General features: G+C 44.9%; 1 protein-coding gene across 3 annotated transcripts in view; it reads left to right on the top strand.

The window, feature by feature from the left end:
* CCDC30 (coiled-coil domain containing 30) overlaps window positions 1–17,325 on the top strand; it is a 37,613-nt gene that overhangs the window by 16,243 nt on the left and 4,045 nt on the right. Inside the window, exons 9-21 of one of the 3 annotated variants that reach the window (XM_064525656.1) lie at window positions 1,589–1,696; window positions 2,109–2,215; window positions 3,116–3,308; window positions 6,635–6,736; window positions 7,441–7,566; window positions 9,776–9,913; window positions 10,946–11,103; window positions 12,124–12,370; window positions 14,207–14,380; window positions 14,772–14,981; window positions 15,636–15,793; window positions 16,443–16,590; window positions 17,158–17,279. In XM_064525656.1, coding sequence (XP_064381726.1) covers window positions 1,589–1,696; window positions 2,109–2,215; window positions 3,116–3,308; window positions 6,635–6,736; window positions 7,441–7,566; window positions 9,776–9,913; window positions 10,946–11,103; window positions 12,124–12,370; window positions 14,207–14,380; window positions 14,772–14,981; window positions 15,636–15,793; window positions 16,443–16,590; window positions 17,158–17,279 — 1,991 coding nt within the window. The remainder of the gene's footprint in view (window positions 1–1,588; window positions 1,697–2,108; window positions 2,216–3,115; window positions 3,309–6,634; window positions 6,737–7,440; window positions 7,567–9,775; window positions 9,914–10,945; window positions 11,104–12,123; window positions 12,371–14,206; window positions 14,381–14,771; window positions 14,982–15,635; window positions 15,794–16,442; window positions 16,591–17,157; window positions 17,280–17,325) is intronic. The other 2 variants (XM_064525657.1, XM_064525658.1) reach the window with 2 other exon arrangements.

Here is a 17,325-nt window from a genome sequence, read left to right as displayed (position 1 = left end):
AACTTCTTTGTTTTGTGGGGGTTTTCTTAAGTGAATGTCATTACTATTAGTTAAATACTTGACATAATAAATTTAGGATTTTCTGAATGCAGTAATCTTTGTCAACAAGATTGTTCCTTAATGATACTGCGTATAGTGAATGTGTTTCTGTTCCTAACTCTCAAATTCTTTGTATCAGTCCTTCAGCAGCCTATAATTGGTTGTCAACAGCCTATAATTACTTAGACTATCCCAGCACAAATAGCTCAGGAGCTCTCTTCCAGTTCTCTTGGATTAAAATTAGTATTTTTAAATATAAGTGAGTCTGAGAATACCATGCCCATCTCTAAGGCAGCTACTCCAAAGAGTAGCAAAGATTTATTTTCTTGAGTAGAGCTTACACTTGAGGATTTCAAGATTTTAGTATATAGTTTTATTCCTTGACTTTAAAAAAAACTCAAACATTTAATTGGTAACACGTTAGAGCATATTTTATTGCAAGCCACATGAGATCATCCCATAGTCTTTTTTCTGTCTGTGAGTTACGGACAGCAGCACAAGGAGCCAGTTGACAAGTTGACCATGATTTGGTGGTCTGTGAGAGAATCCAAACTCGTGCCTGCCTTATGGTCCCCCAGTTTGAGTACTGAGTCTTAGTGCACAGGATTTTGTGTCTGTGTGCCAGAAAGGCCCTTTGGAGCGAGTCTGTGTGAAGGGGCTCGTTAGGTCCCTAATGTGTGTGGATGGAGATACGGTTACCAGAAAGCAACAGGCTGAAGAGAGGCCGAGGGCATGCTGACAAGGTGGTGTGTGGCAGTTTCCCACGGACTGATAGCCCCAGAGACCAGCAGTGCTGTTGAATCTGCAAAACCCAGCAGTGCTGTTGAATCTGCAAAACCTGATAAACTCAGGATGTGAAAGGTCTGATGAATCTGTAAAAGGCCATGGGCACAGACTAGGATCAATCACAGCTTGTAAGGCCCAGACTACATCTGAGAAAGCAGCTGCTGCTGTATGCACGTGAAGACTGCAGGATTATATCTGCGTCTGATGAAATAAAGCACTCTCTGAGGGACTTTGTGAACACCTTTCCAGAAGCCACTGGTGCACCAGTGTGACACCGCACTTCCGAGTAAAGGGCTGGAGTTGGCCTCCTAGCTGTTGCTCCAACTGGGCAACTGTGAGTGAGTGAGTGACTGAATAAGTGATTGTGTTGTGTGGATAGTTACCTGCTATTAATAATAACATATTGATCCTGTTAGTAACAGTTTAAAGAATAAAGGTGTTCTAAGAAATAGTGGTTGTGGTCTGTCTTCCCCTCTGCACTCAATCCAGTTAGGGGAAAAAGAGACATGTAACGTGTAAATGATCAATAACTGAAATAAATAAGGAAAAATTGCCTACCCTTTGTAGTGTGGCATTCCCCCTCTTATTGCTCTTTACCTCTCTAGTCTGAGGCCACACGCCTGTAGCAGCCATGTGTCCTTTTCAGCTTGAGTAGTTAATAAATCTGCAGTTTATCTATGGCAAGTTTGATGAGATTCTTAATTCTGTAAGACAGCAAGATGAGCATCTGTGAGAAATACATGGAACTGTTTTTATTTCAAAGGTTGAACAGCTCAAAGAGGAGATTTGCGAGTATCAGAAGAGTGAGAAACAAGGACTTCCATTCCCCGCACCAGATGAGACTGAAGAAGTTGCAGTGTGCTCACTGCAGGTATTTTCAAGGGCCTTTTATTTGCCATTCTAGAAAGCTAATTGAGCAAAGAGTCCCCATTCTGCATTTTGGTCCCATGGCATAGATGAAGAGGCACAGCTTATAGTGCAGAAACACTAATGTTTTCTTTTCTACCTATGTGTAAGTGCAACCTGTGCAGCTGGGATGTAGGATTCATTTTGGGCTTGAAGAATACACTGATGTTCAGCACCCGTAATGCCTTCATAATTCTCGTGGGGCTTGGAAGGCTTTGCTCCTACAGGCAGTGGATTATCTAATGTAGATAATGTTGCTGATATATCTGATGTTTTCTACTTGTCCCATGAATTTATGAGACTGGTAGCTTTGGAATCACCTTGTCTTAAGATTTCAGTCTTAACTATGATGTGCTAAATTTTCTTTTTCTCTTTAGACACAGGGCACAAAGGATGAAGGGAGGGTTGAAGGAGACTGTGTTTCAGGCCACGCTGGCTTGGATCAAGACAACAGATATCAGGATAGTGAAATACTTCATAAAAGGTGATTGATGTAAAAACCCTTCTTCATCTGTTGTCTTTTTGTAGTGGTTTATCTGGCTCGCTGGGCACCGGTATTCTGTCTTACAGAGTACATTTAAGTGTTGGCTTTGTTAATACTCTTTGCTACCAGCTTTGTTCCTTTGCTCCCAAGTCAGAAAGTTTGAAGGTGATGAAGTCCTGAGTGGGTGCTTAGCCCTTGGTATCAAGAATGCAGGCTTTCTTGCAGCATGTTTTCTGGCACTTTTTCTGGTTTGTTCTTCTAAAAGAGTAGGTGTTGGTTTTTTGCGGTTCCCTACAGATGAAAGCATTGTTTTCCAACTTGTCTTGCCACAGGGAAAGTTTCTTCTGTGTTTGGTTGCTGTCCAGTGGCGTACCAAGACGCTTTGCTTTCAGACTTAAAACAACTAACCTGTGATTTTAAGGAAAACCAAAGCTTCATTCTCCTGTGGTCTGCTCAGAGAGCAGCTGCTGCTGAGCCTCTTCTAGCAGACCCAAAGAAAGGGGATCTGATCCCATCCTGCAGTTTCTCTTCCCTTCCAGTGCAGGGGGGGGAAAGGGACACGACAAGCCTGTTCCCCCACCTCAGGCAGTTCACTTAGCCATTGCCTCTCTGCTCTTATCATCCTCCTGCCTGACAGTTCTCTTCCCAAAGCCCCGTCGTTGCTCCTGCAGACCTTGTCACCAGTAATTCCCATCCACTGCTCCCTGAATAAGAGCAGGGACGTTCTACGTGCAAGACTTGAAATCGGCAGGACAGATGTGATCCATTCCTTAGGGCACTGGGAGACACATTGACTCTTCTTCATCTGGGAGCTTTTCCAGCGGTGAACGATTTGGCTGTGTGTTGACGTGTTCACATAGCAATTCTAGCCTTGGTGATGTGATGTCGGTCTTTGCGTAGGTGCCGAGAGGTGATTGAGAACATTGAGGGCAGGAATTCGCAGCTCCTTCACAAGCTGCAGAAATTGGAGCAGGAGCACGAGGATTTGGTTGAGCGCAATGAAGAACTGGAATCTATTCTAGGAGATGCACAGATCCAAACCAAGCAGGAGAAGGAGCACTTTGAGAGTGAGGTAGAGGGACTTCACCAGAAAGTAAGTAAAAAATGGAAGAAATTGTTTGGTTTTGTTTAATTCTAGCTACTTTTCTGTCCACCTGTTGACTGTTAAAATAAAATGATGTTTGGCCTAAAGCAGCATGCTGCTTTGCTTAGTTTGATTAGAAATACAACTAGCAAAATCTGCCAGTTTCAGAAAAGAGGGGGAAAAGGAGGAAAAAGTTCAGCGGTCTGTAAATGGCACTTGCTTGGAAGCATAGATCTCTGCAAGACTGCAGCAGCATTGTCTTTTCCAACTGTTGTGTTCACCCTTGGGTGCTTGGGCAAGGACTGTTAACTAGCTTACTCCTGCATCTGCAAGAGTGACATCAGGCAACGCTCCCTTCAGGCACAGCCTTTCTGTATGCATGGGCCACACGCCCTTCAGTGTCTTGGCTGAGCTGAAGCAAAGCCCCTGTGGTTCATATCTGAATTGCGTCATTTTTCTCTGGAGCTATTTCTTCTGAGCTTCTTGCAGCTTGCCAGGTTTGGAAGGTCTTATTTCCCTTCAGAGGCTGTCCTAGATAGCATCAGTGCTCCTCGCAGACTTCACCATCAGTCTCCTGCAAGTACTAGTTTTTCCTTTCTTGGGCTGAGTTGCCCCATCCCTTCTGTCTGTGGCTAAGAGATGCTCTCTGGAGTTACCATGATCTCAGGCTGCCAGGCAGCAGGACCAGCCTGTAGCGTCCCTAGAAGGCCTTCGATTTCTGAGGCAAGAAGGAAGGACACACACAGGTTTTCAGCCAGGAGTGATTGATGCTTGGACGTGTCTATATATTTGCTTTTGGGTTAAAACATATTGTAGGAAGATCGTACATGTGTAAGGGCATATCCGTTGTGAAAGTTAGAACAACCACACATCTCCAAGATGAATTGTTAAAGGAATTCACCTTTTCTTCCTTTGAAGTGGCCTCTGGTTCTGAAGGAAAGTCTCCAATGATGGTGAGACAGACTGAAGATATGATAAAATAGTTTCTGAAGGACCAGGATCCGGAAGATGTGTCTCTAAGTGTCTGGCTGAGGAGCCAAGGGCAGGCTCTGACCACGATGGGAATGGCGTGAGGTCTGTCCACCATGACTGTGCTTTTGTTAAACCAAAGTTTTGTTCAGCCTCACATGAAAATGTTTTCATTTTTCTCACTGGAATAGAGAGGAGAAAATCATCCCTCTGCAAATGAAACAAAATGCATTTTCAGTTTGGAGAAGTCCTTTCTGTGCTTGGTCCATTATTAAACGGATGCATGGGAACGCTGCTGTGGGGAATGCAGGGCGAACGCAGCAGGGAGCACCGAGTAGCCAAGGAGACGCAAGGCATTTCAGCTGGCATGTGCTTGGCAGCCACTGAAGCTGCATTTTGCTGGGCATGGAAAAGCGGCACGTAGGACAGTAGAGGAGAGGCAGGCAGGCTGGCTGCAGGGAAGAGGATATGGTGGGTTAAAGCTCATCAGGATCCAGTGTCTGCTCAGATGGAGGGCTGTGGAGCTGCACCCTTCGTCTCTGAGCGGCTTCTAGGTGCCTTGGATATAACAGGGGAAGAGGTGCATGAAGGCAGGTGTGTTGGAGCCCTGAGAAAGCAGCTCTCCTGGGTGTTTGCCAGGCTGCCCCATGTGAGGACTGCTTGGAAGTGTTTTCTGTTTTGGCACGCCTACACAAATCCTGACCATTAGGCCACTGACACAGAACGAGGACACCGGGATACAATGCGAGTATTGTTCTGTCTTTGGGTGAGACGTACCTGCCCAGTTTAAATGCTTAAAAGTTAATGGCTTGGAGGAAAAAAGAGCAGAATGATGGAATGGCATAGCTGGGCATCAGCTTCCTGACCAAAGGTGTTTTTTGTGGAGGATGGATTTTTTTTTTTGTTCTTGAGATCCCTTCGAACAGCTCCAAAGTCTTTTTGAACCTCCAAACTATCATTCGGTCATGTTGGAGGAATGGAGCGTATTACCCTCAAGGTCTTCTGTAAGGGGCTTGGGTGCTTTACCCACCAAAACAACCCTTGCCCTTATGCTAAAAGCTCAAAAAACATACAGGAGGCTTGGGGGGACCTGAAATGATTTTCTTTTACTACTTGGCTCGGTAACACCATCTGTTGTAGAAAACTGTATCACATCAGCTTCCCTCCACATCAGAGATTGTTCCCTGCTGGGAGCTTCAACAGAATCATCTCGTGTCCGAAGCCTGTCAGTGAAAGCAAAGCTCCACCTTTTGGGCTTTGCCTGCTCTTTAGTAATCACTTAAAGTGGCCTGGGATTTGCAGAGACATAGCGATTCTTTGGTTTTGCACTCCTGTCAGAAAGGAATGAAAAATGACCTCTGAATGCATGCAAAGAAGAGTGAAAAAGGCAGAAGGCGTCTGAGTGCACAGGGGAGCAAATGAATGTTGTTATGGGCAGAGCTGGGTAGTTAGTGCCAAGACTTGGATTTTTCGAAAGGGTCTTTAGGAACTGTAATCAGGATGGGAAATCAGTGTTTTGAACTCCTTTAAGCCCTTTAAAACTCCAGGACTAATAACTATCTCCACAAGATGCCCAACCCTGGAAAACTCCTCAGGTGGAGGGGCAAAATCTGAGTCCAGCAAAGCACTGAATTTCGCTTTTATCTTTTGACATGGGGATTATGCAGAGCCCTCAGCTTAGCAACTCGTGTCTGCCAAGCAAAGCACAGAGGCCAGTGCTTTGCTGGACTGAGTCCAGAGCGCTTGGAGCCTTGCAGGAGGGAGTTGCAGCCTCCTCTGGGTATTGGAGGGACTCGGACAAGCCTGTGGACCGCTTCCAACATCTGCTTGGATGAGCTCAGCCGTGGGGGCGCGGACACGACTGCCTGAGCATTGTGAGAGTGTGGGAAAGGAGAATGGCCCATGTTATAAATCAGGGATGCCTCTGTACAGTAACAGCAGAGGGGCTGATGGGGTCCTCAGCTGCGCCTCTTGGGAGAGCAGCATGTAGAAGGCCCATAAGTTATTTTACTCTTGAGGTCCCTTCCAACAGCTCCAAAGTCTTTTTGAATATCATTCAGGCATGCAGGAGGAGTAGGTCTTTGAATTTTAACTACGCGTCACAATTGATTTTCTAAGTCCTTCCAGAGCTCCTTTTGTGGAGCGGGATTCCTTCGTTTTCCTACTTGGCCTTGAACTTGTTTGCACTTTGAAGCAGCAGGGTGAAAGATCTGAGCTGCAGCTAGCTTGCACTGGCAGCTATCCACATCCCCTCCTACTCCTCGCTTCCAAACGTGGGGTTTATTCTGTAATAGCTGCTCATAGAACAAATATAGTAGTAGTTGTGCGTATTGGTTTGTTTTAACTTGTGGTTTGTGTATGTTAAGATCACAAGTTTAGAGATGGAATTACTTGAAGTGCAGAAGAACAAAACTGGGATGAGTGGAGAAGAGCAAGCATCGACTGATGGAACACAAGAAATGCGAGAGGTAAGAGGATTTCCTTGGGCAATAAATAATTTGTTTAGAAATGGAAAAAAACGAATGTGCTTCCTCACCTTCTTCTGAGAGTTTGTAGCCCATGAGCTCGTGTGAGACAGATGGATGTCCTTCTCTGGAGGAAAGCAGCTAACATGCAAATATGATCTCTGTGGTAACTATCTGTAAACACTCTTATAAAATTGTCTTGCTTTCGGCAGTACAAGCCAAGGAGCATGTTGACTGTCTTGTGAGGGTGAAGGGTTTACGTGTGTAGATTAAATTTACACCTCATGAAGGGAATATAAAGACCTGAAGTTCTGCTTGGCTCTTGTTTAGAGAGTTTAGTGAAATGTACATAGCGTGTAGGTACATTTGCTGCAAGGCTGATTCCCAAATGTTTTTGGACTCGCTTTGCTGTCCATTTGTCACTTGTTAGCCATACAGCTGGAATCTGCCAGGTTTCCTTCATGGGAGAAGGCAGAGCTCATGGCTTGTGAGAGAGAACTTGCCCACGTATCTTGAGTCAGGTGAAGGCTCCAGGCCTTCAGAGGTGCCCAACCGGCTCTGCGTATAAGGTGCACAAATCCCACTGGCAACTTTTGAGAAGCATTTTTCCCAGTCTTGTTTTTCTAGAATACCTATTTTCTACATTTTGCTCCTATTTTACAAGCGTAACTGATACTGTAGAAGTGACTCAGTCTTGCTTGTTCCAGATGCTGGAAAGCTGTCAGGAAACGATAGAAAAGTTGGGAAGTCAGCTGGGAGAGCGGAGAGAACGGAGAAAGCAACTTGCATCTGAACTTGAACTGTTACGAGAAGATCTGAAGGCCGAAAAGAAGGTATTGTGCAGTCAGATGTGTATCAGAGACAGAATGATGCTGTTCTTCCGGGAAGAATGTCCTGTGTTTTCCTAGTTTGGGAAGTGAGGAATTTCTCTTATGGCACTGCTCCTCCAGGAGGGCCTGTGTATAGCTCCTGCAATGGGACTCCATCCAGGAGGCAGCTGCCTATGTGACTTCATGAAACATCCTCAGCTGCCCACAGAGGGTGTTGCTTGACCTCTCTTGACCCATTTCTCTGGCCCAGCCATTTTCAAAGGTGTTTTGGCAGATGATTTTAAATCTAACTGCTTTTATGAAGTTAGAAACAGTTCCATTATTTATTTTTCCTTTCAGTTAATCTAATAACAAAAGAGTAACCCAAACTTTGTAGGCAAAACCTGCTTCTCTGGAGGGCATAGTGGAAGCTTTCAGACTAAATATTTATTCCATAGTTATTTGTGATTATAAGGGGCACTATTCATTGATTTGTACATTTTTTCCCAATCCCATAATCCTTAGAAAAACAAACTGAAATGAATTTGCACTTCTGAAAAGCAGGCATTAGCCTGGTTGTTGGAAGGAGCTGGTTTTGAAGAATTTTTGCTTCTATTGCTGAACACTTGACACAAATGAGCTAGTGAATTTCTTCCTGGATGTGCAACCTTGCATCTGGGTACGTTACAGCACAGGCTGGGTGGGGAGCTGGGTGCAGTCAGATGAGCCTAGATCTCCCCTGTCATGTTGTGACACAGATACTTGGGAGATTTGTGTCAAGAGCTCCTTGAAGAGCAACTTCACAGTTATCCATTAGCAATGATTGCTTTTCTGAGGTAGATCAACTGGCTAATTCTGAATCTGTTAAGCATAAATACCCTTTAATTTTAGTAGTAGTCTTTCCTAACCAGATTATGATGTGATATTTAGTCAAACACCTAAGAGTGAGAGAAATCTACATGAATGGCTTGCTGAGGATCTTGGTGCTGCTTTTCATTGCATGCCCTAAAGGACTTCAGTCCACTTTGCTTGAAGCAATTTAACTGCTGGATAAAGTTTGGCAGCTTTATCTCTGCTAGGAGAGTTGCTGCTGCTACAGTCTTCCAGTTGAGCCCTGGAGAGGAGGCAGTGTGGGATGCCAGCAAAATTGCGTGAGGAATGGCACAGGCATAGACAGAACAAGTGCCTGCCTAGACTGAAAACTGCAGATATGCTGCCTGGATCAGACGGTCTAGGGGAACCTGAGGGTGACTGGTGAAGAGAGGGTTGCATCTATTAAAAAAAAAAAATCCCACTCTGAGAGGCCTTAAACTAGCTGTGAGTCACATCACTTCTGTGAATATAAGCAAAACCAATAACAATCCTGGTATTTTGGCACAACTGCACATACGCTGCGGTCTTGCTGGAGGAACAGTGTCCTCTAGAGGACAAGACTTTTTCATGCTGTTAGACAACAAATTCACATTGCAAAAGCTCAGGAGGCAGGCCTAGCCTTGCCAAAGAGCAGGTTAGGAAGTGACTAGATTTATCTCTAAATATACATATAAAAATACATTGTCTGTTTTAGAGATGATGGGAAGAGCAGGAGTCTCTCTAACTTTTGCTTCCCCATAGTTCAGTCTACTTGTAATTCAGGGTTCTTTTAATCAAAATGATACATCTCTGTAAGACTGGTTGTAATACAGCCACCAGCAATTGGCTGGTGGTTTCGCTTAAGCTGTGGAGAAGACTGTTTTTCTATCAGAGGGTTCACGAGATGAAATCCAGCGGCCTGTGTTAGATTGGACAGCTGTAATGGTCTTTAAAATAGAGAACTTTGTATCCGATAGGATTCCTGAGTTGAGCTGAGTTCCTTCCCCCTTCCTAGAGCAGCTGTATTGGGGCAAATCATTTACCAACAGAGTGTTGGAGTTTAGCTTGTCATGAAATCATTGGGTTGTCGTGACACCTGGAGGTCAAAATTTGAGGTTGTTCATTCTTGTGTTTGTCAGGATGCCCAAAACATAGAATGGGCTGGTAACATGGGCAGTATTTTCTTTCTTGTAAATGGTAATAATGACTATGTATGTGATGTGTTGTGCCACAAACTGATGCTATTCAAAGAGCTCTTTGCAATTACTGGAACTTTATTCTTGTTTCTAAGAGATTTCTGGACATCCGAGTGGAGAAAGCCCTTCTAAACTTGCAGTCAGAGGTCTATTACATCCACTAACTCCTGTTGTTTCCCCACCAGGAATTGCCTGACTCAAAATCAGAGCTTACAAGCCATTCTAATGACTTCCAGAATCTCCAAAGAACATCAGCAAACAGGGATTTCATTAAAGTATCCCATGAGAAGCTACAAAAAGATAATGCTTTATTAGATACAGAGGTGAGAAATGTACAGAAATCACCATCTGTCTGATGCAGACAGCAGCTACTTGTGCATATTGCTCAAAGATGGGAATGTATCTTGGTGTGGCTAAAAAGACCTGGAATTACAATATTAGTGTTAAAATACACTCAGAAAGAGCTATTGATTAAAACCCAAGTGCTTTAGGAATGAAAGCGACACTAGAATTAAAATCATCACTAGGGTTTAGTGGGTTTAACAGCATCTTCCTGTGAAGGATTTGGTTTCACCACTGTTTAGCAGGAGGACGTTAGACTAGGTAGATTGTGGTTCTGATCCAGTCTGGGAATTCCTGTGTCCCTATGCACTCTTCCTCCCTTCATTTCCTGCTCCTTTTATTTTCCTTGCATCTTCTCTCCTTGTCGGAGGTTCTGGGCCTGCTGTTGCCAGGTGTTATGGCATTAGGTGATGCTGAAATGGGAGAACAGTCCATAGAAAGTGCGTTTGGGTGTATTTCATCCTATGCCCATTCTTCAATTGAGATACTTCAGCTCTGTGTCCTAAGAGCTGTTTCCTGTGGGATGTTGTCACCTTCCCGTTCTGCATGAGCCTTTTATGTTGTTAATAAGACGTGTCTGTGTGCAATCGCAGTGCCTTATGGAAGATGTAGCATACAGGTCAGAAAGGTGCAGCAGGCCAGCATTTTGACTTGGATGGAAGATACTTTTTGTGTGAGACAGCCGAGTACATACCGTGTACCCTGACTGTTTTTCCAGGAGTTGCTGGTTTTGTAAAGAGGTAGGACACGTGATATAAAGTGCTGGGAACTACAGATAGGAAACAGAAGAATGAAATCAAATAAAGAAATGTGATTTGATGATCATTTATACACAGATATTTCCAATGCACAAAATAGGACTTGCATGTATATCTCAGGATGAAGAACTGTGATGATTTAGCTACAGAATCACAAGCCTTTTCTTGCTGGAGTCCCCAGATTGCCTTATACTGCTCAAAAGATTTCCATGAGACCAAAGAAAATCAAAGTCCTGGTGTTTTCTGACCTCACAGGTCTCTGAACTCCTACAAGAACATGACCAAATTAACAAACTCAAGCAGAAACATGAAGATTTAACTACAGATGAAAAGACGTGTGAAGAACTGATGGCTAAAGTAGTATTTTTGGAAGAATGGATCCATAACTTGAGGGCTGAACAAGAAGTGCTCTGGTAAACCTTAACAAGGCCTTTGGTATTTTCTGCACCTTATCTTTGCTGACTAGTTGTCCAGCCTTCTAAAAATCCTCACAGTGCTGCTTCCGGCAAGAACAGAGATGGCTGCTTTGTGTCTGAATCTATGGCATCAAGTAATCAGCTCTCTGTAGAGTTTTTGGTGGATAAGCATTTCCCTTAGTCAAATAATGGTGTCAGGAATAAACCCCTTTTCTTTAACTACTCCAGACTCTTAGCTGCATAAAAGAGGTGTCTTTTGGGAGCATATTTTTCTCTTGGAGTGATGCTGTATTCGCACTAATATGGTCCCATAGAGCGCCTGTTGTGGTCTAGGGCTTCTTGGGGCTAATGGCTCTACAAACAGATGAAGAACAGCTGCCTGCTACCAACAGCTGATGATACACATCCTGATACGGATTTCCGTTGTCTTTTAAGGACAGATGTCAGCAGACATGGGATTATAGGTTCCCCACCGCCCCTTTTCATAGGTCAGTGGAAATTTGAAGTTAGAGCATCCGTGCTCAGATTTTCATTAATAAGTAAAAGCCTGGATTTAACCCTGTGTAGTTACAGTCAGCTCTCAATTACCTGGGTAACTAGGTACTGGGATAAAGCAAAACCAGGCTAAGACAGATAGGTTAGGTCATAAGAGCATATAGTTCAGCTCAAGATAGGTCAGAGAGACTGCTGAGTGGGAGAGCATAGATCGCTGAGCTGGCATTGACCTGAGCCTGTACTTCCATGCAGCAAGGCATTGCGTGAGTGCTCCTATGCTGCTTGTACATGCAACCTAGCTCACGTGGACGCCACATTTTTTTGTGGATCACTGTCCAGGGGAGACTGACCCTTGCCCAGAACTGCCAGACTCAGGATTATCTCCCCTTTGAGACTTCCAGAGAGCCTTTAGTGTTGCTTTGAGCATTTTACTGGACTCTCATATTCCAAGTTTCCCATTCAGAGAGTGGTTTCCCTTGGATGTATATAGTTATCTGTCTCCTTTACTGTTTCTTCTTCAAGTTCTGAATTACTAGAAAGCAACAAGAAGAGGGAGGAGCTAGAAAAGCAGCTAAAGGAGAGCAATGAAGAAAAAGAGTTGTTACTGGAGGAAATTGCCCAGCTAAAACAAGATATCCTGGCTAAGTGGGAGCAGCGTGACAGCATGGATGAAGAAGCTTTGAGGATGAATCAAGGCATGATCCATAGAGAGAACAAATTTCTCTTATCACAGAGTTCTGCAGGCAGTTTAGATGGGAGCATTAAACAGGTATGAGCAGCCTCATCTGCACCGTGTTTTTTTGCTAATTTAGTGGCAAAACCTAACTAAAAAGTGGCCTGGGAGCCAGTCCTTGCAGCGCTGTAGTGTTAGTGTACTGAGGGAGATGAGGGGCTGACTGATTTCCTTGTTTGAGACTGAGCAATGTCCTTTTTACCTTATGTCAGGTTTTTAGATGTAGAAACTGCTTTCCACTGTGGGAACTTGAGTAACCTGAATGGCTCTGGCTCCCTTAGTGCACATGAAAGAAAGAAGATTTACAGTCACAGAATCTCACCATATTTGGGGCTGGAAGCAACCTCTGGAGATCATCTGGTCCCTATATAATAATGTTTTAAACCTTTTTGGAGCTCTTTCTCAGTTCTTTTTTTGAGTGTGAGCAGCAGAGCTGGGTTTGCTCTTCCCATAATGGTCTCACTCTTGCTGTAGGCAGAAGCAATTCCACTTCCCTTGCTCCTGCTTAGGATTTTCTGCTCTTATACCCAAATGCTTGAATCCAGCCCTTAACTGCTGGCTTGCAGTAGCAGCTCACAGGCAGCTGGGTTTTGCCATAGCCCTATGTCCTTGTCTCTGTTACTGCTCTCCAGTTATTCTACCAGGGGGCAGGCGAGGTCTACTTTTGATGTCACTTCATTTAGCTGTGCTTTAAATTCAAGTTGTTCATCTGTCTTACCCTGTGATATTAAAAAAAGGGGAAGAACAACTAGCCCTGCCAAAAGAGGAAGAAATCATGGAGGTATCTAAGGACTGGGATTTTGAGAAGGAGCAAGGATTGTGTGCAGGAGTTTGGAAGAGAAGAGAGGACAGGATGGCCTGCAGACAGAAGTGGGAATAGAAAGAGTATCAGAGCCACACCAATACCAAGAAGCAGCAAATCTGTACAGAAAAGTATGCTGTCTGCCAAAGCAAGACACAAGTGTAGAGGGGGTGCTGAAAGGGATCCTGATGGAAGCAGGGGAAAAAAAAATCCCTAACCGGTCTTGTCAGGACAGATGATACTGCCACATCCTATAGTGCTGGATCCACAGTCCCCACCCCAGCTGGGGATTTATTCTGAGAAGAAAAGCTTGATCTTCAGTGGATTTCATTTGGTCCCAAGAGCGGGGGATGAAGGTGCAAGGTGAGAATACAGATCAGTAGATGGCTCAAAGTGATGCTGTGAAGAAGGATTTTGATACACCGCCTGTGGGAAGAGGATTGGAGTCTTCACAAAGGCACTCCCAAGAAGGTGGGGGGACTGAAGTGCTATGGAGGCAAAGCTCAATTATTTTCTGAAAACCAGAAAGACCTGTTTGCCTGCGACAGCCAAGGCAGGAGTCAGTGACCACCCAATGGTGTCCAGGCTGCTGTGGCATTGTGCCAGCATGTGCATTCCTGTACTGCTGCTGTGATCTTTTCCTGCTGCCTTTGGAAGTTGTAGCTGAATATGCCACTTGTGCTTAGTGCCTTAGCAAGACTGGCACAAGACTCTGGACACTGCCAGGAACCAGCTCAGGAATGGGTCTGAGTTAAAAGCAACTTGCGTTGTTTTGCTTTTACTTGCCAGGTTAGTTTTAACAGGGATTTGTTTCCTGATCCAGGTTATTGTGTCTTCCTCCTCGACCTCAACAGTTGTATTGGTTTCTCTGAGGGGATGGACAGGGTGGGGCAGACAGAGCTGCTCAAGTAGGAACCAGAAGAAACGCTTGCCTGATTGTACTCCTCTTAATTTCCATTAATCCTACTGGTGTACTTTGGCTGTCCTCATCAATCTCTCTTAACTGCCAATCTTTATCCTTCCTTGAAGATAACTTTCCCATCACCTTTGTTGTTTCCCTCTTCCTGCAGAGTCTGTCCGAAGAACGATTCCAGCAACAGGAGGAAAAAATGCGGCAGCTGCGGCAGGATCTGCGTCGTGTTCAGAACTTGTGCAGCTCAGCTGAGAGGGAGCTTAAATATGAAAGGGAGAAAAACATCGACTTACAAAAGCAAAATCTCTTGCTCCAGCAGGAATGCACCAAGGTAGGAACAGAGCAGATGGGAGTGCTTGAGGAGAACATCCCTTCATTTTACAAGCCATAAGAGGTCTGAGGTGCTGACTGCAACAGGCTTGGGCTTATTTGCATTCTCATCACCACTGGTGACTTTCTGAGTCTCTTAATATCTCACTCTCTCCCCAGTGTTTCCAATTAATTTTTTCAAAGAAAAGTTTTGACCATACAGTACCTGAGGCTCTCAAGTATGCTCTGTGGGAATTGCACTGCCTCCAAATAAAACATACTGTACTCACTTCCTGTATTTCTCTTCTACTCTTGCCCAGTGCCTGGTAATCCTGTTGCCCTTTTCCTGATCAAGACATTTTAGATGCTTTATGTTGAAGCGTGAGCTTGATTTCTTCTTCTTTCAAACTCAGGTCAAAGCTGAGCTGAAGCAAGCCCGCGCAAAGCTTTTGGACACAACTGAAACGTGCACCTCTCTCTCAGCACAGTGGGAAAAAAGCCAGCAGAAGGTCAAAGAGCTTGAACAAGAGCTCTTGAAGTGCTCCCAGGCTGATACACTGCAAAGTAGCCTGCAAGAGAAACTTTCACAGGAGAAGTCCAAAGTATGCGAAGCACAAAAAAAGGTAACTTGTCAACCTGGAGTAAGTTAACATCAATCGTGTTTTTAGCAGTTACATGCAGCTGTTCTTCACAACAGAAAAGAAGCAGTATCAGTTCATAAATCTGTAGTCTGAAATGTGTTTTACTAGTTTGAGATCATTTAGGAGATTGGCTAAATGTTTTGGGAAGCATGTCTGTTATTAGCAGGAATATAATTAATACAACAGAATGCAAATCTGATGCCTCAACTCTTGTCTTTAAAATTCAGTAGCTCTGAGTATACTGGTAGTTGGGCTGGCAGGTTCGGGCAGCCTGGGTCATGTTCTCACTGCAGGCGCTTGCTGTTCGTAGCAGCCTGGTGAATTACCAAAGCTTGTGTTTTCCATGGCATTGATTCTGCCACATCCCTGCACCATCCACTGGAGTCTTTTGGATCTGAACTGTACAGGATCAAATTAAATGTAAAAAGGTTTGTTGCTAATTCGTGATATAGCATCTGATCTGAAATCTGACAGTCATTGGAAAGATTTTACTTTTAATGGACTTTGATGCAAAGACACGCAGAAATAAGTACTCCTGAACAGAAGCAAGCAAATCTTTCATTTCCATGACTTCTTTTTTTCGAATACTGGCCTGTAAATTCAGAAAGCTTAATCTGTGCCCAATTTTGACCCGAGATCTCAAAGCTCCAGCAAAAGCTGAAGGAATCACAACACCAGCTCCTTCTGGCAGAGGCCCGCATTTCAGACAAGAAGCTCCTGGAGGAGGAATTGAAAGAGGCCCGAGAAAATGAAGCTCGAGTGCAGCAAGAACTCCATGAGGAGTGCCTGAAAAGGTACCTAGAGCTGGACACAGGCTGTGAGATGTGTAGAGGGAAGGTGCCTGCTAGCAAATGCCCCTGTGCCAACTTGCCAGCTACCTCCTATAGCTCTTAGGTGGGCTCAAGGAGTTGCTGTGCCACTGGTTGTGCTTCTCACCCCTCCTTTTGACCTGCAAGGGCCATGCAGTGACACGTGCACTATTGGGCACAGGGGCAGAACCCCACAGGATCCTTTTTTATAAGATTTAAGTGATTTTTTTGGAGACTTCAAGTGGCTCAGAGGGTGCATGGCCCATCCTGCCAGCATTATGATTTGGTTCAATGATTGTTTACCCTGGGGATGCCAGCAGTCCCCTTTCCTGTGTACCCCATCATCCTAGGATTGATGTCACCAGATAAAGCATGCAGCATTTGACCTTGCACTGATACCTGGGGGCATCCAGTAGGTAGTGATTTCTCTCTGCCCCGTGTGAGGCTGTTTTTGGACCATTGCTTTACCCTGGTGTGTGGCCACCCCCAAGTGAGACAGGCTGAGCCTGTCCGAGTGTCTCATCACCTCTCCTAACACACAGCCTCGGCAGGAGCCAGCCTCGAACTCCTGGTGGCAGCTCCTGGGCTGGCCTCTGTGTCACAGTTTCTCACTGTCACACCAACATGCTTTTAGGAAGCTACTGGAGCAGCAGGTGGAGGAGCTGCGGCAGCAGCTCCGGCACTCGCGTGAGACAGAGGCATCACTGGCGAAGATGCATGTGGAGCTGCAGGCCAAGACTCTGCATGTCCTAGAAGATGAGAGGAAAACAGACTCCAGCGAGGTGAGTTGCAGGGTACAGATGGGTCCTCACCACCCAAAGTGATGCTGTGCTAGAGGCCTGCTCCAGAGCAGACTAGTGAGCTCTAGGGAGCAGTTTGTGCTGGGAAATGGGACATTCCAGTGTGAAATCTTTGCCTGGGAGCTGCAGAAGAGCCTCATCCCATCTGAAGTAGGTTTCCTGGGGATGCACCTCTCAGGGCAGGGAAGAAGGCCTACAAGGGAGAAGAGGGAAAGGGGAAGAGGCCATCCCCTTTCCTTGCAGAGCATGAAGCTTTTTGCAGGAGAATTTCAGCAGAGTCCACAGTCTGCAAGGATGCGTTACCACTGTCTACCCTGTCAAAGCCTGCTGCCCCCCAGCAGCACAGAAATTCACATTCCTCCAATTTTATAGGGAGGAGGCAGTGGCCTTAGCGAGAATGCACTGAGGATGGAGAGCGGAATAGATGGATATTACCTGTAGTGGGGAACACTAGGATTTATGACAGAGAAGCTTTGGAGACCAGACTGAAAGGAGGTGCAGAGCCCCTACAAATAACACGCATACAAATAAAAAGCAGTTATTTTTCAGCATCTCCAGTGTCACAAAGAGAACCAGAAGCTTTCAGAGCAGCTTTCACTGCTGAAGGAGGAAAACAAAGCCCTTTATGAAGAAGGAGTACGTCTCCTGAACCAGAAGGATCTGTATGTCAGGTAATAACTGAAGCAGCAGGAGATCTGAAGGAATGAAAACTATCCA

Source organism: Dromaius novaehollandiae, chromosome 24 (assembly GCF_036370855.1).
Source record: "Dromaius novaehollandiae isolate bDroNov1 chromosome 24, bDroNov1.hap1, whole genome shotgun sequence".
NCBI classification, from domain to species: domain Eukaryota; kingdom Metazoa; phylum Chordata; class Aves; order Casuariiformes; family Dromaiidae; genus Dromaius; species Dromaius novaehollandiae.
This window is presented reverse-complemented; position numbering and strand designations above follow the sequence as displayed.